The sequence below is a fragment of the Corvus moneduloides genome, chromosome 5 (genome assembly GCF_009650955.1).
Source record: "Corvus moneduloides isolate bCorMon1 chromosome 5, bCorMon1.pri, whole genome shotgun sequence".
Lineage (NCBI taxonomy): Eukaryota > Metazoa > Chordata > Aves > Passeriformes > Corvidae > Corvus > Corvus moneduloides.
This window is the reverse complement of record NC_045480.1, coordinates 22,813,562-22,838,956: the sequence shown is the minus strand read 5'-3', so window position 1 is coordinate 22,838,956 and position 25,395 is coordinate 22,813,562. Positions and strand designations below refer to the sequence as shown.

The window sequence follows — 25,395 nt, the reverse complement described above, 5'->3', positions numbered from 1 at the left end:
TGAAGGAACTGCCCCAGCCTGCCTCCTGAAGAACCATTCCCCTGTCTATGCCCTCAAGCAAGGGCCAGTATGCCTTCAAGCCAGTAAGAAGCAGATCCTGCGAGGCGAGGCGGGGTAGTGCTTTTTATCATGTTCCCCCTTGCTCAACTGGCTCAGGCATGAAAACTCCCCTCAGAAAAGTGGACATTCACATGTAGGCTTGAAGGTATTCATCCCTTCTGATGGGGCATAATTCACTCAACTAGGCTGACTTGACAAGCAGCTGTCATGCAATTAAAAAGCGTCAAAAAGCACCAGCCAGAAGCACCCCCAGAATCATTTCTCTCACCACAGGACTGCACATGATCTGCAATGGTACATCAGATTGTGTAAAACTGCCTCTCCTTCCATTCCCCCCCCGGGCTGCCTCCCTGTACCCAGCTGCACAACTGCTGCAACCTTCAAGTTGTACCAAAAATAACAACAATAGAGGACTTGAATTCTGGAAGGAATTCATATATAGTAAAGCTTAGAAGTTTCACATTTATAAAAAGTATGTAGCTATGGTTGTGAATATTACTGGTACACTGATACCCAAAACAAGCACTGAAAATGCAGAAAACCCCTATATTAAAGTCAACTGGTAACCTCCAAATAACCCTCTCAGGCTCTGCAAGCACAGAAAAGAACATGCAATAAAATGGAAACTTCTACTCTAAATTAAACATGCAGAGTTATGCACCAAGTCATGGCAGCAAACAGTGTGACAGGCTCCAAAACCAGGCTATGCATTGAACTAATAAAGTTTACTTCAGTGAGGCAACAAAAAGGTGCCGTATGTAGAAATACTATCTTAATGTGTTTGTGGTATTAAAAGGCAGTTTAGTACACTTTGTATCTCTAGCCTGGAATATGATATATAATCCCACAGCAAATTGATATTCAATGAATTTGCTGTGAGTTTCTTGTTTATGTGGGCCAAAATCCCTAAGAAAGTTCACTACTTCTGAATAATCTGCCCCAAGTTCGTCAAAGTCTCATCACAGGCTTTAAGTACTGCCTGTTAACCGAAGAACTTGCTTTGCAAATCTAAACCTAGACAAAGTTGCATAGTGTTACCAGATTACATACACACACAAAAGAAAGAAATCACCACAAAACAGGCTGTTTCAGATATCAGAATATTACTTATATTTAATTAAAACAAGTTTTGATTGAAATACATTTACAGTCAACTTTTAGTTCATAAAGCTTTTAGTTCAACTGACTGTTGTTTTTTTGGTCCATTAAGGGTAAAGGTACTTTCCTTCCAAAATAAGATACTAGATCCAAGAGTACCCAAAATAACTCTTAAAAGTGGATATCCTTATAGTCAGAGTTCTCAGATGTTTGGTCCTAAAAATCCTTAACTTCTTAGATAACGCATTTCTAGTGCTGCAAAAGCCAATCAAGGTCATAATTTTGCTACTTTACTCAGTCTTCCGTTGAAGTTTGTTTTTTTCTGGTTGAAAGAAGTGTTTTTCAAGAGCATTGACCAATTCATCTAGTTCCTTCTTCAGCTGTTCAACATCACTGGGAAATGAAATTCACACAAACACAGGAAACAGTGAAACAATGGAAAAGCTAAAAAGAACATTTTCAGTGCGAGGAATTTTTAAATCTACTGCATTGCTTTAGACAAGCATTTTCTATTAGTGCTAAAAGTGTATATATTTGATTTCTTATGGTAATGCACTGATGTTCACTTTCAACTGACATGCATGAAGACTATGAAGAAACATAATGCCACAATAAAATCTAAAGCAGAATGGCTTGAGTTCAGAAGATCTTCTATTACTAAATGTGATTAGAAGTGTAATTTTTATATTGTAACAGTATTCTTAGATGACTTTTCATCTGTGAAAAAGCGTTAATATCATTGCATAATTTAATAATTACTTATCTTTAAGACTGTATGATTTCCAAGGCTAATAGTCAAGGATATAATTACTAAACATAAAAGGGTTTGAAATATATTAGAACACTTTATATTTGATTAAATAATTTTAAAGCAACTATGTATGTAAAAAGGGGGTGAAAATATTTACATTTATTTAAGGCAGAATGCTTTTCCTAATATTGTTTTCACTGAATGCAAAAGTGAGTTCAAAGGAATTTCAGTGACAACAAGAACGTGTCAACAAATTTTGCAGAGTTGAAGCTTTATACAAACACATTTACTAAAATGACTTTAGTAATATTATTTGATCACAGAGAGCCCTTATCTCACTTAAACAATACCAAAAAGCCACACAGCCTCTATTACACCAAATGTACTGTTGTAAGTGACAATACCTGTTTCCAGGGGGTGCGCAAAGTTCAGAATAGTATTTGATCTTTGGTTCTGTCCCACTGGTTCTCATGGTGGCCACTCCTCCATTAGCAAAAGTGAATGTTATCATTTGGCTGCTTTTACTAGTAGGAAGTATCTAGGAATATTAAGAATATTTTTTTTTAAAGCTTGGAAAGAGACCATATATAAACCCATGACTTGATGTCAGATAACATGACAAAAGCATCAGCTAAAATTAAAGTTTAGTTCTGTTTTCTTCAACATTGTGGTCTTGAGACAAGGACAGCCTTTCCTTCAGCCTGGAATCTGGTAGAACTGCGTCACCGCTGGGTAGCTCATGTCAAATCTAGTCAGCTCATACTCTTTAATAGAAGTTGTGCTGTCATGGCATTTCCCAGGAGGAAAGGAAATAGAGCTTGTGGAAAAATATAGAATCCAAAGCCACACCTTAGTAGACAGTTTAACTTGCACTCACAAGAAAATAATGCATATTGCTGTAGCAAGGCAGCAAGATCATCGTATCACCCTTTACAAACTGGAGAGAAAAATACACCACGAAATCTAACAAGAAACCCAACACCCCCCTGCCAGCTTCACTTCCTCTTACAAAGACAAAGCAATCGTCACCAGTCTAACTTATTATATGACTCAGTATGTAAATATGTTTAGTGTTTCTCCACAGAATGTTTTATGTATGTGTATATACATCACATATGATTTACATGTAATTTAAAAAGATACTTACAGCCTTTTGATCTGGCTGGCTGCTGTCATACCCAGTAGTTAGATCCCTTATTCCAGAAACTTTAAATCTACCGCAGGATTTTGGGTATGTGTTTTTTCCATCAAAATTTCTAAGGTTGTCAAAAAGCTGTTGAATAACTTCAGGATCATGGCAGATGAAATATGAAGCTTTGGTAATATGGAAGCCATATCTGTGAAGACACAACATTACTGAATCCAAGAAGCAATGTTCTAAGGGTTGTACACCAGACACATTATACAACCCTTCCATAAAACAACATTTCGTACTTATGCTCACCCAACTGAAGCATCAGTTCATGCCCTTACAATTTTTAGAAGGTCTAAACAGCTTAATTATCCTATTTTACATACTTTAAAGAAACTTCTGTGCAGATGTCTTTTATTTGTCATGATTAAAACTGAGAAAGTTTACAGCAAAATCAGAAGAAAAAAAGAAAAAGAGCCTTGAAGAGCTCTAAACACCATAGGAAAGGAAGAGATTACATCTAATAGCTTCCTTGAGTGGATTCCAGATGACCTTTACAAAGTAAAACAAATTCTAGACTGCTTTTTTTCAATCACACTTTAATGAAGTGTTTCTACTCTCCCATTAAAGTGCTTCTACTAAACCAAACTGTTCTGAATGTTGTCTCTCTACCTCACCTGTTTGCTGCCAGGTAATGTGATGCATCAAATACAAACGACCTGGTAACACCGACTTTTCAAAATAGCATGTTGTTCAAAAACATACAAGCCTCGACTGGTTGTTGAAGTGAGCTCTTGCTACAGATCAAGACTTGATAGATATCCTTGACAGCAGTGACAATCTGAGGGGCAGAACTGCCATTAGTACTAGGATGTTCATGCTAGAAATCTGAAAGGCTTCTTAAATAGGGTCATGTTTATACCTAAATGGACATCTTGAAGGTTAATAGTAGTTAAATTTAGTCTTAAGAATTCAGTAAGAGAATTAACAAAACCTATCCTGTAACTGAAAGAAGCGATAAGCCTACCAGGACTGTGTCCTTTTCCTGATCTGCATTTACTTCGTTGAGACAGATTCCCCTTCTACATTCCCAAAACACAAAATAGAGTTTCTTCTGCTTCAACTGTAACTCACAAAGCAAATCTGACAAAAAAGTACAGTAGTGAGTAGAAAACTACAATTCTATACTAGCCAGAAACAAAAATCAAATACATACAAAACAACCCCCCAAAACAAGAACCCTCCTTCCAGTTCATTATCAAACATCAGTTTAACAGAGCAGATTTGTATCTTTCTCTAGATCTGTAGCTTTGCCACAAAAAGTGACTATGTGCAGTGACATCTTGCAGACTGCTTTTATGCTAAAGTAGCTCTGAGTCCTCTTCAGTGGCTATGTACACAGCAGCACTGTGGCACAGCTCAATTCCACTCAGTTAAATACTCCGAAGTCAACCTGAAGCAGGTGTTTACTGAATTAGAATTTAAAACTAATAATAAAAAACTCTCAACCCAGAGGTCAAATATTCAATTCTTGAATATGCACTTGCAGCTAGTAGCATTTAAGGGAATTCTCACATCAGATGCTGTATTTGCTGCTCTAGGTATGAATTCCTCTTTCATGCTTTTGTATTACACAATTTATCTATGCAGTGTAAGTAAGCAAGTCTTTGCCACTTGATTCCTTCCTAAAGAGATGATGAAACAAGCATGGCTAGTGCTGGACATAAATGAGAACTCAGAACTGGCAAAACAAGCAGCACAAAGGCTGGAGTTTTCCACGAGTCTCTCTGCAGGTTCCATACTCCCCTGTTAGTGTCTATGACACATGAAGAGCTGGAGAGTACCAAACAGCCTGTGCTGCTCTCTCTGTTGAAAAAACAACCCAAAACCTCCACAAAAACCACTCCCTGTCCCATGAAATCCAATAGTCATCTTTGCTATTGATTTCTTTGAACCCATCAAAAAAGAACAAAAGAAAAAGTAGTGCCTCATATTAAAAGCTCTCAGAGGGATACCCAGCTGTATATAGCCAAGAGTAATGGCCAGTCACAGCACTTCTGCATAATCAGCTCAAATCTCATTAATCAGGAGCAGAAAGAGCAAAGGACAACCAAAACTCAACAACAATCATCCATCAAAAAAAAAAAAGACAAAATAATATAATAAAAAGCCTAACTTTACAGCCAACTAGAATTAATTTAATCACAAGTAGCCCTGCAAGGACAGAAGCAAGCTGGCTTCTATGTATAGCATAAGTAAGCCAGAGCCACTTGGATCCATTCTGCCATCAACATCTTTATGTGTCTGGCTCATTGAAGCAGCAAGAAGCACTACGACCTCTATAGCTCAGCAATACAGCTGGCCAAAAACCTGCCCAATCTTCTGTAAAAGGATCTCAGTGCAGAACTTCCCAAAAGGGAAAAACCATTCAGACAAGCAAACAAAAACACCACAAAGATGCCATTAACTAATAAAGAATTAGTAAGGCAGTTATTATATTTAAAATACCTTAAAACAACACAAAAAGTCATAAATATATTCATGTCTACAAGGCAGGAACACTTTCTGGAAGATTACTATTAGCACAGAATTGTCTTAATGGTACAATAACCCACAGTTTATTTCTTTATAAACTATAGGTTGCTACTGAGTCCCTATTAATCCCCATATGTGAAACTGAGAAAATCCAAAAAATAAAAAATTAAAATTGAACTCACTCATCATAGACAGCTTTCAGCTGCTGAGACAAAGACAAATTCCTGGTTGCCAAAAAGCTGGCCATCTCTGCAGTTATAACAGCAGCACTGACACCATCTTTGTCCAGAACAGCAGGACAGCACATATACCCTAAACAAAGAACATTAGATATAATTTGACACATTTTTAACAGGAAATAGGATGGGGAGGGAAGGTTAGCCAACATATTTTAAAGGAGAAATGCACATTACCATAGTACAGGCATCTTAGAGTCAAACCAAAAGTAGAAAAATTTTATCTTCTAATCAGTGTCAACTTTATTAAGCAAGGTATTTAATGGAATTTGAAGACAGAGATTTGCATTATATCAGTGCCACATGCTCCCAGGTCCTTATGGAGCTTTCGTGAAAGAGAAATGTCACACTGCAGGAACAATTCAAGTATAGCATTGTCTCAGATGCGATTACCTTACACAGTAGTGTAAGGTAACACTGATAATTAACTGTGAAATTAGTCACATTACCTGGTTTTCAGGTACTGAGATACTTAAGAAATAGCATTATAGCTTTACAATTTCCTCCTCATGAATTCCTAACTTTTATTTGTGGCTTTCAACCATGGCTTTCCAGTTTACAAATGTAATTTGGGGTAGTTTTTACTTTATTTTATTCACATTTACACTTAGCTTAAATCTGTCAGGTAAAAAAACTCAACTTCAAGTCTGAAAAATGCATTTGCTTTTTTTTATAAACCAGTTTATGCAGAATTTGCAGTCCAAATCTACACGGCCATGCTACTGTAGATATAAATCCCTAGCTCACAAACTTTGTGCTAAGCAGAGATACAAACGTTTTAACCAGTAGTATCAACTAGCCAAAGAGAAAATTATCTGCCACTCACTGGAAATACACCCATTGTATTGAGGACACCCTTATGTTGCCATTTTTACTTTTTTTTTTTTTTTTTTTACATTTTACTTCATTACTGAGACACTAACAGAGCCCTGGCAAAGGTTGCCCAGAGAGGCAGTAGAATCTCCTTCTCTGAAGATATTAAAGAACCATCCGGGGCCAATCCTGTGTGCCCCAGGGTGCCCTGCTTGAGCAGGAAGGTTAGACCAAATGACCTCCAGCAGCCCCTTCCAACCTTACCCATTCTGTGGATTCTCTGCAATTCTGTCATTTTTTGCAGTAGTTCTACTTTCACTATTTTGCAAGATATGAAAACACAACATTCTGTTTTTTACCTATAGCCTCTTCAAATGCAAAAAGAACAGCTTTTCCCTGGTCCATGAGCTGTTTGGCACGGTTGCCCATCCACTTGAAACCTGTCAGTGTTTCCTACAGCAGTGAGGAGAAATCAAAGGCATTAAAAAGAAAAGCAGTGTTTTACAAACATATGACACTTAGTAGGAAAGCTAATAAAAGAACATGGAATAATGTGTAGCATATTGCTTACCTCAAAGTGAAAACCTTCCTTTAGTGCAATTGCTCTCAGGATTTTGGAAGAAACAGTACTGGATAGCATGTAGACATCTTTAATGGCATGAGTATCCCTACTGTTATTTTTCCAGCAAGTGAAGATCCACCAGCCTAAAAGAGCTCCTAGTTCATTTCCAGAAAACACTTTCCATTCACCACTAGAGGCAAAGAAATATTAGAAAGTACATGAACTCAAAGGATAATACAGGGGGAAAAAAATCTATTGGTTCTTCTATAAATGAATATTAAAAAATAAACCCCTGCCTTGGAATTCCAAGTAACAGTAACAAGATATCACATATTCATTATGAACAAAAAAATTCCTCCTCCAAAGCATTCTGAAACTGCCATCTCTCTTCTCCACCATACACATAAGCTTTTGCATTTATCCAAAGATGAAAGTGATATTTCCAACATATTTTAAGTAAAACAAAAATGTTCAGCAGACAAATTATAAACTTAGTGATTAAGACAAGCACAGAGACAAAAACACAATTCTCAAGTGATCAGTATTTTTAGTTGACCTAGTGATAAATACTTTAATCACAAATACATCAATTGGTCATTGGGAAGATTGGGGAAAAAGCCTCCAATGGGTAAAAAAGATTAATAATGATGTGTTGCTAGAACAGGAAAAAAAAATGAAGAAAAAAAGACAAATGTCAAAATTGTCAAAAAAATTCCCAGTCACAAAAGGGGACAAAGACACTACCAAACTGACAAAACCAAGACCTACAGAAACAGTACCTGTTGTGAAAGAGAAGCAGACTCAGTCTCCTGCATTTATTGATGCCAACAGGCACAAAGCAATGCACAGCGGCAACTTAGTGTAAGAGCGCTGAGAGAGTGTGCTCTAGCAGGGGGTTCTGTCAAAGAAGAAGTACAGATACTGTAGAAGCCCATATTAATATTTGATTAGTGTATGAAAAGCTACAGCAGAACTCTGAGAGGACACAGGACTGGAAGTTAGGAGACAACTAAGACTGGCTAAACAACGAGCATAGAGGTAGCAGAATGAGAGCACCACACTCTAACTGGTAATGGATACAATGAACTAACATCCGTCTTCAAGTTTCTGGTAGCTCTAACTTTTCAGACAAAAAACATGAATGATTTTGCATTCTTGTTTTAACCCATCATGAGTAGCATAATCTGAAGCTTTTTATACCTTGTCCTCAATGCTGAATTGCCAAATGAGGCTGGCACAGAACAAAACCATTGAAATATGAACCTTCCAACTAACACTGGCCAAGATACAGCAGAGGGCCCACAAAAGACCATTCTTCTTTTAAAGACAGAGTAACCTCCTTAGTTCATGCTGTGAGGCTAATGAGTTTAAAAGCACCCCAAAACCCCAAAGAAAACACTGCCACTTTTAAGCCTACTATTAGACCAAAAGAGGTTCTCTGTTGAGCAAAAAGGGTATTTGCACTCTCCTTTTACTGGACTTTTGGAATTTGTCTAGCTGATACAGATTCAACTATTTAATTCATCCACAACCACTGAGGACATCTAGTAGATGTCCGTATCATCCCTTGGGTTCCAAAGACTATTGACATAATTTTACATCCCTCTTCTGGCTCTCATGCACAGGGAATTCATATCTGCTGCCCCAGCAGATTTTTTTTTCTGCTCCTCCCTGAGCTGAAAACGTTGAAGCTTAGTTTTATTAAGGATTTATAGTTTCTAACTGCTCAGATTAGTTTCTGCTTTATCAAGAAGAAACACTACTATTTGTAGATATGATACCAACTGCTTGAGCTTCAGCTTTCTTTTATTCATCAGATAAAACCATAATACAGAAATGTAAACAATTGTAGAAGTACAGGGTATCAGAGGGCATGAAATAAGGGGACAGCCATATTGAGTCAGAACTATAGGTAACATTTCACAAATATGAACAATTTATGCTGACTGAGCAAGTTCGCCTTTTGAGATCCCCTTCTTTGACAGGATATGCAAAGATAAATAATGCATATATAGCTGGTTCTTGAAAGGGAGAGTAGAAATGACTACACCAAGAAGTACCAAACAGTGAAAAACCTCAAGATGAAATGCAAATATGTAACATTATGTAAAGAAGTGAAAACCTGAGCAAGAGAAGCACTGTCTTGGGGTGACTTTATGATGTGTATCCTGTATCGTTGTTCTATGCCCAGAAATTAATTTTGTGCCTTTCTATGCCTTTAAACTGAGCCTGAGAGGGGGAAGAGAAAAATAACTGAGCAGAACTTTCAAAGCAGTGTTTCAAGGACACACAGAGATAGAGACAGCTCTGCATTCAGCTGCGGCACAAGCGGGAGGAAGCACCCGGCTTGTTTTTTTCCAGCCAGCTTTCGGCCAGTTTTTTTCAGCTCCTTTTCCTCTGGAGAGTTGAACTTTGTTTTCCTGGGACTCTGATTTTTCCCTCCTTCTCTGCCGGATGGTTTCAACGTCAGAATACATTGGGAGGACTTTCCACTGAGGCTTTGGCCCTGGAGGTGGGCCCACCACCATGTCCCAGCTCCAAGGAGGGGGAAAGAGACTACGGAAGGACTCTGAAATTTTCCCGGGTTTCTCTCAGCAGAGTGAGAGGTTTTATTATTATTTAGCATTATTATCCTTTTCCTGTGTGCTTGTTAAATAAATAGTTTTATCTCTTTCACTTTCTCTAGAGGGAAAATTATTTTTTTCCCGAACCTGGTGGGGGAGGGCTGGTTTTAACCTGCCTTCTCTCAGAGGACATATTTCCAAATTTGCCCAAACCGGCACAAGAAGCACAAATCATCTAATGATTAGTTTAAAAGAATTTGAGAAAGGAGACACTCATACTAAAGAACAGAGATTATCAGGGAACTATACAGATTCTCCTGAACTCAAGTTATTGTTTAATAAACCTAGTATGAAAGAATGTTTGTCAGTATTATGTGGAAAAATTCTAACAGAAAACCTACCTTTGAAAAGGTATAGCACAGTAACAATGATTCACATGCTTCTGTGCATGCCTGAAGCACAGCAAGTACAGGCTTCTGTACAGTGTCTAATATTGATCATTATTTCATATCCTGCCCCTACTGTGGTCTGCTTCATACAACCCTCTCACACTTCTGTGTGTTTTCAATCCAAAAAATTGCTCCTGTGACTATTCTTCCTCTGCAACACAGGTAGCAAGAATTCTCCAAATGAGCCTAGCCTTGGAGTAAAAAATGTCAACGGCTTGCATTACTTTATTACCATACCTCTCTTGTTTCTCTGCCACTGCCAGTCGATCAGCATCAGGATCATTTGCTAAAATGATTCTTGCCCCATCTTTTTCAGCCAAAGCAAAAGACAATGTCTGGAAAAGTGGCAAGCAGGACCAGATGAGTATTAATATTCCCAAATAATATTTTCACTTTATAGGTTTTAAGTAATTTTCCCAGTTTATTTTATCTCAAACACCCAAAATCATTATATGTCCCTCAAAAAACCCATAAACTTCTAGCCTGGCAGCAGTAGAACATAGTCAGGACATTTAACTTTACCTACATCATTCCACTTCGGTAGCCCAACTTAAAAGCTACCTAGATTTAACAGGATCTTTCAGTAACAAAGTGTAACAGAAATAGTTGCAGAAACTCCAGCCACCTGTTGGGACCTCTCCTGCCCCCTCCTGGTGTTGTGTCAGCACAAAATAATAGAAGCCTTCCAAAACCAACTGAGGAGATTTTTATTATTATTTTATTTTTTTAAGTTCACTATCACTTTGTTCTATGTGCAGATCCTGCCCATTCTGTTACAGCACAGAACAAGTTAATTGAAAGTTATAGCTAATTACTACCTGACTGGTTCGAAGAGGGTTATGTCAATGAAAGGATACCAGCTAACTCTTCACTAAATGTAAAGGCTATGGAACAGATTCAAAATAGACCTTCCACCAGTATCTACAGCTGTGACTTCTGGCAAAAAGGAAAACACTGAAAGACATCACAACTATAAAAAAAACCAAAAACAAACTATTTACCAGAACACCTTTGCCTTCTTCAGGATTTGGATATTTCACTGTGGGAAAGTCTGGATCAGGATCTTTCTGCTCCGGAACAGCAAAAGGAGGGCTAAGGTCAAATGCCTTGAATGCCAACTGCACAAATTTATGTCCTACGCCATGCACAGAAGTATGAACAAATTTCAGGTTTGTTTCCTTGTTTATGTTCCTGAAATAAAACAGGTTAACAGTAAACTTGGACATGGAAGACTGTTCTGCACAAAACTGACTGTTTGGAAACAGATTCAATTCAGTATTCTGTAGCACTGTTAAAATTACAAATTAAAAGAGGTCATATTTTAAAAGTAATGGCTTGAAAATTGGCTTAGTCTAATTTTTCAACAATATGAGTCACTCTTGGCATCCAATATCCTGGTACGTGCAAATCACCAGAGTAAGAAAAGACAGTGCACTCTACACATCCCAAAGAAGGCGAGTGAAAAACAAATACAACTGACTAAAGAGACGCTTCCTCCCCAACTCTAGCATTTAAACCACCCAAAAAGACTGTGAACACAGTGAGTCAACAGCAGCCTGCCCAATTTGAGCACACTCATTTTAAGAAGCACAGCACTGAAAGTGTTGGACATACCTAAAATCATGCAAACTCCTAAGGAGACATTTAATTCCAATTCTGACAAAGCAGTGTAATTTTCCCAGCCTTCTAGTAACTCTGACTGTTTTTAGCAAGAGTAAGAACCTGGTTACTGGTGGTTAAAATTTTGGCATAAAATAAGCAGATCTAAAAGGTTGATACTCATCTAATACATAAATCAATTCTAACTATTAATCACCAAGAGGAACATCCACTTCATTTTGCTAAGTAAAGGTTTTACCGAGGAAGTGACAGGAATAGGCTGTTGTAAGGCACCCAAGGCTACCAGGAGCACAAGCAGGGCTGGAATGACAGAGCAAGACCTCCTTTGTCCAGAACTGGCTTAACAACCTGGTTCACTGTCTCTCAGAATCTTGTTTTAAGGCTGGTGGGCTGTCCATGTCAGCTCACCTCCAGCAGCATGAGATAGCCCCAGTCTTGCTGTGGCACTTGGCTGATGCATGCCATGAAAATACAGGGAGATGATACCATCAGAAATTTGCTCACTTTGCTGGGTTAGACTTCTGCCAGGACAGCTTTATGAACTGGCTTACTACACTACCACACAGCTGCCAGTGCTACCACAAAAGATGTCAAAAAGGCACAGGCAGAACTGGGTCACGGCAGGATCATTTCCATCAATTTAAACTGCCCTGCTAACATACTCGATGGAATATCCTGTTTTCTTAAAGGAATTAACACCAGTCACCTGTAAAAGCACTGTTTCTGTATGTCTTTGAAATACTCCTTATTGACCATTGCATATGGATCATGAAGTAGTGGGCTGCTGTCAATCAGTTTTTCATCCCAAGCCTGAGGCCATGGTTCTTGGTTCTCCTCAATAGCCTGAGAAATTCCTTTGTCATGAGGGGAAATGATCTGAGCACCATTTTCCCAGTAAACCTAAATAAGAAATAGGGTAAGTGAGTATTTGATCATTAATCTTGTAAGATAGTTTTGTTATGTTTTTTGTTGGTTAAGGTGCAGTACATTCAGTAGAGTATTACAGTAAATTAGGCTTAGGTATACCCAAAGTATTCTGTTCATATTCTCAGTGTTTCTTCTCACATCCCATTTTTATTCTATTAAAAAAAAGCAGTTTAATTTTATCGAAATATATCAAGATCCATAATGAAACACAAAACAAGGCCCAGTCATTTATTGAGAAAACTTCCACTTTTGTATTTTGGAAACAGTCTGCATGCGACTGAATGACTGGTGCACAGGGAATTCAGCTGTGATTTCTTCAGCAGCTAGCAGATTACAAAGGCATTACTTCCTGCTTTCTAGAGCAAAGATTTTAATTACATTATTAGTTTGACATGATACTAGCTTTAAATATATAGAAGAGATAAGCAAGATAGAGAGACTAGTAATTAATTTAGTCTATAGCATGATAGGAACTATATACAATTGCATTAGTTTCTCTACATGGAAAAAAAAAAAGAGACAGAAGATAGATCATATTGGAATACCTTGTAACCATTGTCTTGTTTTGGATTATGGGAAGCAGTAACCATAATTCCAGCACAAAGCTTCAGATGAGTTACTGTGTATGGCTGTAAAAAGAGAAAGTTACCTGAAGCAGAATGCACAACATATTACATATTATTTCTTCTCATGTATATATAATACTTCCATAGTGCTGAATGAAAATAAAGTCAGGATGTGATTCCTACAAAGGCTTCCTAAAGGAGAAGCTAAACAGTACTTGGTCCACTACACTCCACGTGGCACAACTTTAGCTCTTGTTTTTTCTCGTGCATTTTTCCATTTATACGTTACTAATGTTGTTCCAGATGCTTTGTGAATCTCTACGGTAGTGTGTTTCTAGAAGGAAGGCAGATGCATGTCTTGCTTACTGTAGAATGACTTCAGGTACCTGAGGCCTTAGAGGGTGCCAAGTCTGTTGGGGTAATGACAGAAGTCTGCATGGAGCAGAGAACTACAACTCAAGCAGTCTCATCCATACTGTCTTTTGGGAGCAGCCTGGGGAGCAACTACTCCATTGGGGCTCAGAAGAATATTGTTTTGGAGAAAGCTTTTAAAAATTAGCTCAAGACAGATGGAGTGAATTAAAAATAAAGCATTATTCATGAACACAGGTCCAATTTTTGTTTACTCCTGGCTCTTTATTTAATAGTGAAATGCAATCAGCTGCAGTTCTTGCAACACCACTTTAAGCTGCACTATGAAGAATTTGACCCTAAATCTACAAAAAATTATATCAGTATAAGAATGCTATGTAGAAAGTTTTTATACCACTATGTTTTGTTTGCAATGATCACTGGAGAAACTGGTACAGGGGGAAATTACTGCTTTTAGTACAAGGGCCAAGTGCAGGTCTTTTCTGTATTGCTCTGGAGACACCTGGTGTTCTGATGGGGGCATCAGAACACAATCCAACATCCCTTCTGGCAAAACATCACTGCACTCCAACAACTTGCTATTTTGGATTCCATACCTGCCCTTGCCCCTCCTCCCCTCAAAAAAAAAAAAAAAAAAGAAAAAAGGTTAAAGTCCAGCCAAATCACAGAACCAAACGTGAGTGTATGTTTCAGACTTCACAGCAATCTAGACATGATGAGATGCTTCCTGCAAGATGCCTGCCTGAAAACAGGAATAAATAGAACTGCATCCCACTGTCCTGACATTCCACATTCTCCCTTCTTTTGCTATGGATGTTGTAAACCAAACATAGCTAGATAAGTACAAGACTAACTGCAGGAAGAGCTTAAAAAGTAGGAACTGGTTTGCATAGTTATTCTTAATTTAAGTAATACAAGGTATCGGACAGAATTTGTGTATATATAAAGCAGATATAGTACATAAAAAAATACAATAGAAAAACCTACCACAAAAGGAGTTGGTACTATATCAGAGAATAGATAAACTGGAACTCCCTGACTGATGAAGGTATTGGCAGCCAGTCTTGCAAACCTAAATAGGAAGAAAAGATACCCAGGGAATATATTAATTTTCTTACCAATTAGTTTCCTAGAATTCACAGCTTCTCCTCCTACCCTAATGCAATTACAAAATTCCAACAACCAACACCTACACTTGTCAATATATCTCAATTATTATACAGACACAATTTAAATGTGTTCCCTCACTATTCCCAATAGATAAAGCACAACTCTAAGAACTGCTTTGGCATTACCAAAATGTAAAAGTACTGTAAATCCCACACATTATTCACTTTACAGAAAGAAAACACAGTTGAAGTAGATATAAAGCCATAATGTATTACACAAGGCATCTACAAAATACTAAATACAAAACCTAAGAAGTACCTTTTGCTACTACCTCCACTGGAAAGATGAGCACGAGCATCAAATCCAATCACAACTCCTCTCTTTTTCAGGTCACTGAAATTCTTCTCAAGGTATCTGCAAAATCCCTGAAAACAACAACAAATCCACCTCATTAACCTGATCCTGATGTTTAATTTATCATAGCATTAAGATAATTGCTAAGATGCTGATGTCTTAGGAAGCTGAGCACATATAGCATCTCACTGAACTGCTCTGGGATTCAGCTTGTCCAGGACCAATAGACACCACGAAATACCAGAAACCTTCAAATCAATACTGCAAACCTGGACAGCACCTAAGTATTTTTTAAAATATCAGAACCAACTCCAAAAAGGAACTGGTAACACAGTTAGTCTGAACTGCAGGTTTTGAGAAATGATTCAGCTGCCTTAGGTCTCACATGAGGAAGAGAACAGCTGGCCAGTGTTTCAGGTTTTTAATCGAATCTCACCCTTAATAATGACATCTCTTCAGCACATGATACATCAACACTCCAGGTTGCAGTAATTCAAGGTTCTGTTTTTTTTCCCCAAGTAGATCTACTTTAGGATCTATGTATGTATACATACCCTCACTGCCTTTATATAAATCCATGTTCAACACACACAAAGCTTAGTCAAATGTTGGCTACCTTTGGGGTTTTTTTGTAGTTGTTACAACAGCACTGTTACACTTGAGCTTAACTGCAGCTGTGTGTAAATTAAATTGCAAATCAAATATGGAAAGTAACTTCTTTTAATGGTTTAATAGCTCCTTTCTGCTTGTTTTCAGCGATCAGCACTCAGCTAATAATTGTAATTTAAATTACTTCTGAAAACTGGAAGAATAGGAGACAACTTATATTTCCACTGACTACTCATTTGCTTGCCATAAATGAGGCTCTTCCATTCATATACACAACCAGTTAAGTGAGATAAAGTGCTGAACACAATACCTGAGTTGTCTGGATAATAGTCAAGTCATTCATGTGGGAAATCCCTGCTCCCATGGCAGCTCTGAGCCCTGCTGTGCCAAACTCCATCCGTGAGCCAAAGTATTTCTGCAGTTCTCCGGCATTTCCTTCCGCAAGCAGTTGTTTCACGATTGCGTAAGTTTTTGGATTCTGTTGATACAAAATTCAGTTATTCTAAATGAGGGTTCGTTTTACAGAACTGATTTTTTGTCCCAGCCCCTGGGTTTCAGGGTCAAAACATGGCACACAACTTCAAGAACACCAGAACTCCTGCTGTCTTCTTAATTTTAAATCAATACAATCTCAAGTATTACTTATTTTAGATTTATCCCCTGAAGTGAACATGCTACTTTGACAACCGTGTGTGTATATATATATATATATATATATATATATATATCTAACACAATTTGGGACATTAAAAGATTTCCAAGATGTCTATTTTAATGTTTTCTATTTTTAAAAACAAAACAAACAAAAAGCAGCACATTCACAGTTCAGAGAATTTTTCCTCATCACAACACAATAATTACACTAAACATTTAAGAAAGTAAGTTAAGCTGATAATTAAGAAATATTTGTTATTTCTATAAAACTATATGTAGAGTTTAAAACAAATTAAATCATAACCTTGTCCCAAGACTGGCTAGCACCAGAGGCAGCAGCAAAACTAAGCAGACTGGGTAGAAGAATTTCCAACATATTTACAGGTAATGCTTGTAAAAATAAGTGCAACCCCAGCATGAAAGCCTAGAAACTACAGCCAAATTCTTAAATAAAATGACTGGAGAGTGGCAACAAAAGGGCCATGTCAGACTGCTTGAGAACAGCAAGGAGTTTCTAACTTTCCACTGTTTTACTTGGTATATTGCTTCCACAGACTCTCTATTGTTACTCACTCTTTATTTCCAGTCTTAAGGAATTAGCAAAGTCCTGGATGCCTCAGCTTCTCAATGTTAATAACATGAGACTTGTGAAGTTCAGTATTTGATTTCTTGAGAACTGATAGCCAAGAGGACAGATGGCAGGTGGCAGACCCCTGACAACAGGATTATCTGGAGAGGCCGCATGTTACTCACTGCTTGAGTACACACACACACACTTTACTCTGGAGTACAAAGACTATTATTTCCAAAGGGACACAAACTTTGATTTCTAGGCAATCAAATGACCTCATAAAAGTCAAAGACTTTACTATTTCCTGGATGACCTAGGTATGCTTACAGCAAGGGAAAGCATATCAGGCAAAAAGGAATAAAAAAAATTAAATGTAAACCCAGGTATCTTCTGCAGCTTCAGAAAATGCTGCAGAACACATAGAATAGTAGGCGTGTGAGCAAGTTTCCACACAAAGGTATAAGCATTCTGCACATCAAACTGAGACCAGAGTCGGGATGCCCTAACCACTGACCTGTGCACCCACTGCCGCAGGACAAACAACATCGTTTAAATAAATACTTAAAAAGCTAAGAGCCTCTGGTGCTAATGAGCAAACTGCAGAATGCAGAATAAACTAAAGAATTTTTAAAAAATGAAAACCGACTTCTTGAGTGCAATAAACAATTAGGTACCCCAGAACTACTGATTTCCAGTGCACAAATTACCAATTTACCAGTCCAAGAATATGGTAATTGACATTTCCTTGTAGGTGGCTTGACACAATTATCTATTATTATTGAGTAATTATACTCTACAAGAATAAATATAATTCTATGTTGTTATAGAATATATAGGGCAGCATAACTATTCTGAGTTTAGGCTGTTTACAAGTTGATGTCAGGTTTTTGCTTTAACATCAGGCCTCTGACTCATAGGTAAAGCCTGAATGACACTATTTGCATCCAGTTTTGTACAGTGCCTAGTCACCTTTTCATTCCCCTGCAGGAGCTTTGTGCACGAGTCATCTCTTAATACTGAAATGGGCATGTTTTCAGGTAGATACTACACACATTTCTACAGGTGTTTGACAGACTAGAAGCTGTAATGCCAATGCTGAAGGACACCAGAAGCATCCTGCAGCTCTCACAGCCAAGGAGTTTTTTGTTTGTTGTTGTTACGGGAATTTCCCAGGTTTGGGATCTACTGTGAAACTAGAGGATCCTCCAGTTTTTTAAGTCTGGTTAAATGTACATGTCCAGGTGGCTGCCCAAGTCTTAAGAGCTTCAGTTCATATAGTTTGCTAAAGAAAACTTGATTGCGTTAATTTAGTTGTTTGGGCTGTTCCCCACTGCCTGCCTCCACCCCACACCAAGCAATGGTAAAAACCAGGCCAAGTCTGTTCAATAAGGCAGAAGGATTTTTCCAGAACTACTTTTATAATTTTTTATGGCTATATTCTCCTAAGAATCTGCCTATTTATTTTTTTTTTTCAGTGGAGAATGTTACGATGCCATTGTATGCAGCTAAGTAAAAAAATAATCTTGGTTTTGGCTTTTTTTCCTGCTTAAACAAACTCTTCACAGCATCTCTACCAAAGAGGGATCACATTGTATCTGAAGGATGAAGTGCTGGTTATTTCCTTTCTCATTGAATCTCTCAGGTTATGCTTTTTCTACTCTCAAATTAAACCAGATGTGAGTACCATTTTCTGTGAATACAGTGACAGGTGATTTAATACCAAGTTAATATCCACTAGAGCAATTAGCTTGAACATCACCTGGTAACGCTCGAGTTATTTACTTTAATCTACACTACAGGAAGGCCCAAAGAGGTATCAACAGTAGCGGAGTCTCCACAAGGTTTTAGAGTAGAGGAAAAACTTCTGACTAAACAGATTTTATTTTTACTAAAACCAGAAACTACCTTCCCTTCACAATTCTATGACTGATAATAGGAAGAAAGAAAAATATGCTATTACTGTAATGAACAGAGTGATGCAAACAGCCTGGTAACAACCACAGTAATTGTCATGTAGGTAGGAACTTCCAGTTAGGTCAGCAGGACCACCATCAGCCATAAGGGCTTGCTCTTGCAAACGATTATTTTGTAAGAAACATGGGGCTTATCATCATTAAATATTAACCTATCTCTGCATGACAAAAAGGAACCTTTTTTTTTTATATCAGAGTAAATGGACAAGGGTTATATCTGACTCCTCTGTTGCTCAATACAAGCATGTAACAGCTCCCTGAGAAATTAAAATACCTCATCGTTTTTGAGCAATCAGCAATGGGTATTGCACACCGGTCAATTATGACTGAGTCAAAGATGCAAGTGTTCACAGAGGGCTAAACTTTCAAAAGTAAAGATGCTATAAGGGATTCTGCATTAGATTTTCAGAGGGTTTAACAAAATAATCAGAATAACCAGTTGAAAAGTAAATTATTACACAGAAGACAGGAATATAACTAATTCTGGTCAGGGAAGTTATGCAAATAAGAGGCTCTTTAAAACCAAACTGTTTTCTCAAAACCAATTAAACTGGGGAAAAAAATGCAAAAGCTCATTGTCATTTGATGTGATGCATTAGCATTTCTGAAAAGAGAACTACTTTGGCACTGCTCTATCATTAATAAAACCAGAGCTTGGGTAACTGGTCAGTGAAACAGCTGAATGACCTTTAATGAAGAATCCCAACAAGTTTGAGGTGCTTCTAATGATGTCCTTCAGAACCTGGAAAGAATACTAAAAAAATAATTATTGTAAGTTTCCACTGATATTTTTGAAATAAGCAGAAGAGGCCTTACCAAACAGGTATGTGTGCTGCACTAAACTTAGAGAGCACTGTAGAGTGCTGAGCCCAGGGGAGTCCCATTAGTGACTGAAGGTGGCAATGGCCAGTGTGTTCCAACAAGCCCAAATGAAAAAATTATGTGAATAGGGACATAAAAAATGCAAACCAAATACGCCAACAGAGGCCTGCATCTCAGTGGGATTTGCAGCAGCAAGCGACTACATGAGCATTTCCAGCACACCACTATGGCAAGATATTTCTTTAGATATGTGGAAAACAGAAACACACGGAAGATTTTACTTCTGCATATAGTGCTATCGAGACCAAAACTGAAGACAAAGTCTCAACAGGAAAGGAAATAATACATGCTAAATACTCCTAAGCAATAGCAGAAAAAGGGAGAAAAAATACAAACCCAGAAAATACTGAAGATTCAGGAGCTATTTTATAAACAGTGAAGATCACAAAGCACTGGGTTGCACCGGAAAAAGCCAGGACTGACAGCTTCTGGATTTCCTAGTGTTTTTGAAGTGAGCCCACGTCTTTTGGAATCAACATTTCAGTAAACAAAAATGTGAAGGTACCAGGAGGTTTTTAACACTGAGAGACAGGTAACACAGCAATGTACGCTGGTCTTTAATAACTTAAGTCTATCAACTGCCCTGCGACTGAAGCGGTTCGGAACAATACACGCCCTTTTGAAAAAGCCAGTACAGCTAAAAGGCAGACGGAGAGACCAGCCGAGGGGGTTTCTAAATGAAAGCGGCGGCTGCTGCGGCAGGTGACGGAGCCGCGGCACCCGGCGGGGGCGGCAGCAGAGGGCGGCCCCGCAGCCCCACCTACGCCGGCCGCTCGGCGGGGCGGGAGGGGATCGATGGAGGGGTGGAAGGAGAGCACCCCTTTGTCAGAGAGCTCTGAAAGCAGAGCCAAAGGAGCAAACAGGTGCTTGTACCGCACCCCAAACCGGCACAACGCAATAGCCGGGCGTCACCCCGTGCCTCCTGACCCTTCTCCAGCCTGCGCCCCCACCACCCCCCACCGAGCCCCTGCCTGGCCGGAGCCGCCGCCCCTCACCTTATCCCAGAGCAGCCACTGTTCGGCCGCGCGGCGGAGCGCAGCATCTCCCGCGGAGCCCCGCGCTGCCATCGCGCTGCCACCCCAGCCTCCGCCGCTCTGCTCCTTCCCTCTTCCGGAGCGCGGCCGCTCCGCTCCGCCCGCCGGACCTCCCCACCTCCGCCCCGCCCGCCTGCCCTGGCCGGGGTCAGGGTCGGGACTGGGGCCACGGCCGGGTAGGGCGGCCCCGCCCGCCCGCGGGGCCGCGGTCGGGGCCCTCGCTTAGAGTGTTGTCATTCAGCGCCAGAGGTGTGGCGGGGGCTGCTTAGCCGCCAGTGGCCCTGCCCGAGGCGAAGGCGAGTGCACAGCCCCCGGCGGGGCTGCGGCTGCCGGCCCGGGGCAGCCCCGGGGAGAGACCCGGGCGGCCCCTGGCCCCGGCCCCCGCACTGCGCCGGGCGGAGGAGGAGCATTCCCAAATAACAGCGGGAAAATGCGGTGAACTGCACAGCCGCCTTCTCCGCAGCATGGCTGGCGGAAGAAAGTAGCGCTGTTGTTAGACGTGTCACTTCCCACGGGCACTGGACAAAGGCGACTGAGATTCCTTTTTTTAAACTCAAGATAAATGAAGGATGAGCTCGGGAGCACTTTGATTTGGGATAAAAATTATAACTAGATGATACTTAAGGTCCTTTCTAACCCAAAAAGTTCTATGATTTTCTGATAAATTTTCATAGAAATAATGACTTGTACAGATATTTGAAAACTTTTCAAAGTTTATTAGTACATTACTAGAATGCATGTGAACAAGAGAAATGCTACACATCACTTGCAAGAATGTTAATACACATCCTGATACTCACTACTGATCAGTAAAATAATTGTTAGGATACCCTTTTGAAAAAACTCTAAGATGAAAGATCAGTGGAACCAAAGAATAAGAAAATCAGACAAAAATTATGTTGTGTGGCTGCTTTTGGAATCATCGGTTTTCCTATCATTTTGATAATGGTCATTTAACCCAGCTCCTCTGGCCTCTGCACCTCTATGGCTGAACACAAATCTGACCTCAAATGCAAAATTAAAAAAAAAAAAAAAAGGTAACTGAATTTCACTCAGGAAAATTGACTGTGTTCCTTCAGCCAGAACTAAAGAACAGGTTAATATATCTTTGATTGAACAATTATTATAGCTTATAATAGTGTCTTTGAGAGAAGCCTGAGCAGCCAAGATGCTGCTCTGTCTAAATAGTTCCTATAACTTAGCTTGTGTTTTGACTGGAATCCCCTGAAGATGCCATGATAAGACACTTCAACCAGGTTGGTTTCTTACAACTTTTTGGGCAAACATCTAGTCCAGAGAACACTGAACCCTCTTTCTTTCCTAACAAGATTTCTGGCATCAACTTCCCAAAATATTAATGGAAACAGCAGTCTGATTGCTCTGGAGCTTCAGGGGTAAGGCATTCTGTACATTTTATCAGCCTCTGTCTGCAGCTAAGCTAGACCAAGTAAGGCACATCTGCAGGGAGATCTATAAGGAGTGACTGGGATTTCCCTATTTAGCTCTGCAGTACAGGCTAAGGTAGGGGAAGATCCCTGAGACTGGTACAGATGCAGAGCATGTATTGCAGGTGTTCTGAGGCTGCTGAGAAATGCGAGGTCACTGTGAAAGTGCCATACAGGAGGAGCAGAGTAATTTGCCAGTGGTGCCAAGTCTGTAATCTGAACTCTTGTAAGGGATATACCTATCCAGGCACTTTCCAACAGTGCTTCAATGGGAGCAATTGGAGCATCCCATTTTTCCCCAAGTTTAGAGGATGAGGTAAATGAGGAAGGGGCTGGCCTAGTTGAAATGTAACTGAACTTCAACATACTGCTCAAAAGGAGGAGAGAAGTAACCACAGGAAAAAAAACCAAGATTTGCTTGTGTGAAGAATGTGAAGAATGATACAGGCCCTAAAAGGCTGACTTTGTAAAGGGCCATAATAAAGAATTGCCACTGACTCAGCTGAAGGAGGTGACAGATTCATAGAACACATCGTCCTTCTACCAAATGCCTGAGGCTGACTATAAATCAAGCATGTTTTTTTCAGGATAGACAAAAATGGTTATCAGGATACATTACAGTGTAAGCTCAGCTGTCTCACACCTTGCAAACTTCTTGCCTAGCACCTTCAGGGACTGATCTGAACAGAGTGGCCAGAACCATGACACTTACAAAGTGCCCCAGTCCTGAAAAATTCAGGATCTAAAGACACTACAAAAGGCTAAAAATCAAAGAATACCCAATTGCTGCCGTACCACAAAACCTAAAAATAATCATAAATGTGACCTAACCCTAACCCTAAAGCTAATCATAGCCCTAACCCTAACCCTAGAAACAAAACCTAACCTTAAACCTAGCCCGCAACCCTAACTATACCCTAACTGTAATACTTATGCTTAACTCTAACAAAACCCCTAAACCTAAACCAAAACCCTAACCCTAACCCTTAACCATAAATAAAACCCTAACCCTAACCCTTAACTGTAAATAAAACCCTAACACTAACCCTTAACTGTAACTAAAACCCTAACCAGAAACCAAAGCCCTAATGCTAACCCTAACCCTAACCCAAAACCTAACCCTAAAGATAACATAACCCCTAACCATAAACCTAACCCTAATCCTAGACAAAACCCTAACCCTAATGCTAAAAAACCCTAACCCTAAACCTAAACCCAAACCTAACCCTAACCCTAACCCAGCTGTAACCCGAACCCTAACAAAATCCTAACCCTAACCCAACCCTAAGCCTAAACCCAAACTTGACCCTAACCCCTAACCCACTAATACTTACACCCTAACCCTAACCCAACCCTTACCCAACCCTAACCCTAACTCTTCCTGCTGTCTGCACTTGCTGCTGTAATCAACACAGTTTTTCATGAGCACAATACACTGTAAATGATTTTAAATTCCCACATAATTTAAAATTGAATCCTTCCTAGTGAGTCTTTCCAAAAAGCGAATTTCCAAGAAAGAATTCTAAACCCAGCAGTATTTCACAAGAAGCCCTGGATACTGAGTTGGAGAAAAGTTGGTTGACTACATGTCAAAAATCAGATAAAACTGAGACACAAAGGATGAAGGGTTTTTCCTATTTTTTTTCCTCCAGCTGTTACCAAACCCAACTGAAATTGACAAAATAAAACTTAAAAAACCCAATGAATAAACCAAGGAATTTGCTGACTTTATACTCTTTTTTTGGGAGCTTTAAATACTGTGCCTAAATTTAATTGAATCTTGTTCAAAACAGGTGGAATCATTACTAAATTCAAATTAATGCTAGCATTTCAGAGTGGTGTACTTTGTGGGGTACCTAAAGCACCTCTCTCGACCTACAGTTACTGAAGTGAAAAGTTTCAGATGAATATTGAATGGTAGAACTTGGGCTCAGTGTGGCTGCAACTGCACAGGCTTTTCACACCAAGTATGAACTAAATGGCATTTGTCTGTTAGCTGTGTTTGGCTTTAGCCATAACACCACAGCACCAAATTGCTTTATTTAACTTGCAGATGGGAAGAGCAATGAATGCATCAATGGTGCTCATCAATATCTTCAGTCAAGTTTTGAATTTTATGTTGTCTGCAATTATATGTTGTACAGAGGGATTTTACCAAAGTATATAAATACCTGAAGGGAGGATGCAAATAGGATGGAGCCAGGCTCTTTTTAGGGTGCTCACTGACAGGACAAGAGACACACACTGAAACAGAGGAGGTTCCAGGTGAACATTAGGAAATACTTTTTCACTGTGATGGTGACTGAGCACTGACACAGGTTGCTTAAGGAGGGTTTGGAGTCTTCATCCTTGTAAATATGTAAAAGCCATCTGGACATGGTTTTGGGCAAGTGGGTCTTGAGCAGCGAAGTTTGATCAAATGACCTCCAGAGGTCTTCTCCAACCTTAGCCACTGTGAATCTGAGATGTTGATACATTCTGTAATACAGGAGATGATGTGTATTCTGACAAGGAACCTAAATTTTTCATTGCTGACTTCTGCATTATTGTGATAATGCTGCAAAGAAAATTTGTGAAATGCTAACAGAAAGTGAGTATCACAACTGTGGGGTACGCCCAGCCCATGCCCTGGAGGGATGTCTGCTGAGGTAAGAAGACTGCTCAACCGGCCAGCAGGACTCCCTGGAAAGACAACCACTTCTGTGGTCACGGCGAGAAAAGACAGACCCACAATCCTTTAGGAGACCCTATGCAGATCCCTTGTAACCCATTGGCCTTTACCCCCTGGCACCCACCCCCCTGTATCCCTATAAAAGCCAGCCCTCTGCCCTTGCGAGATGGAGATGCTCGGCTGTAGCTTCCCTTTGCTGGAGTATGGATAATAAAGCTGCCTTCGTGCGGAACCAGCTACTCGAGCCTCTCGTCTCTCTCCCTGGTCTGGCTTGGCCTGGAGGCTGCCCTGCAGAGCTGAGCTGGAATCACAAGCTGACAATCACTAAAGAGCTGACAGCTTCTGCATGGGCCCTCCTGCCAGCAGCTGAGGGAAGACACCGGGCCTTGGCAAGGCGATTCCTTTTG

The 25,395-nt window shown here is 39.6% G+C and overlaps 1 protein-coding gene across 1 annotated transcript; it reads right to left on the bottom strand.

Moving 5' to 3' along the window:
• Window positions 1–1,146: 1,146 nt before the first annotated feature.
• On the bottom strand, window positions 1,147–20,985 carry PGM2 (phosphoglucomutase 2). The gene is made up of 14 exons (XM_032109470.1): window positions 20,834–20,985; window positions 16,069–16,236; window positions 15,114–15,220; window positions 14,673–14,757; window positions 13,293–13,376; window positions 12,527–12,720; window positions 11,202–11,391; window positions 10,438–10,535; window positions 7,197–7,377; window positions 6,985–7,078; window positions 5,759–5,888; window positions 3,057–3,246; window positions 2,314–2,447; window positions 1,147–1,551 (listed from the first exon to the last, which is right to left on the bottom strand). The coding sequence occupies exons 1-14, from the start codon at window positions 20,903–20,905 to the stop codon at window positions 1,449–1,451; spliced, it is 1,830 nt and encodes a 609-aa protein (XP_031965361.1). The 5' UTR covers window positions 20,906–20,985; the 3' UTR covers window positions 1,147–1,448.
• Between the last annotated feature and the right edge of the window lie 4,410 nt (window positions 20,986–25,395).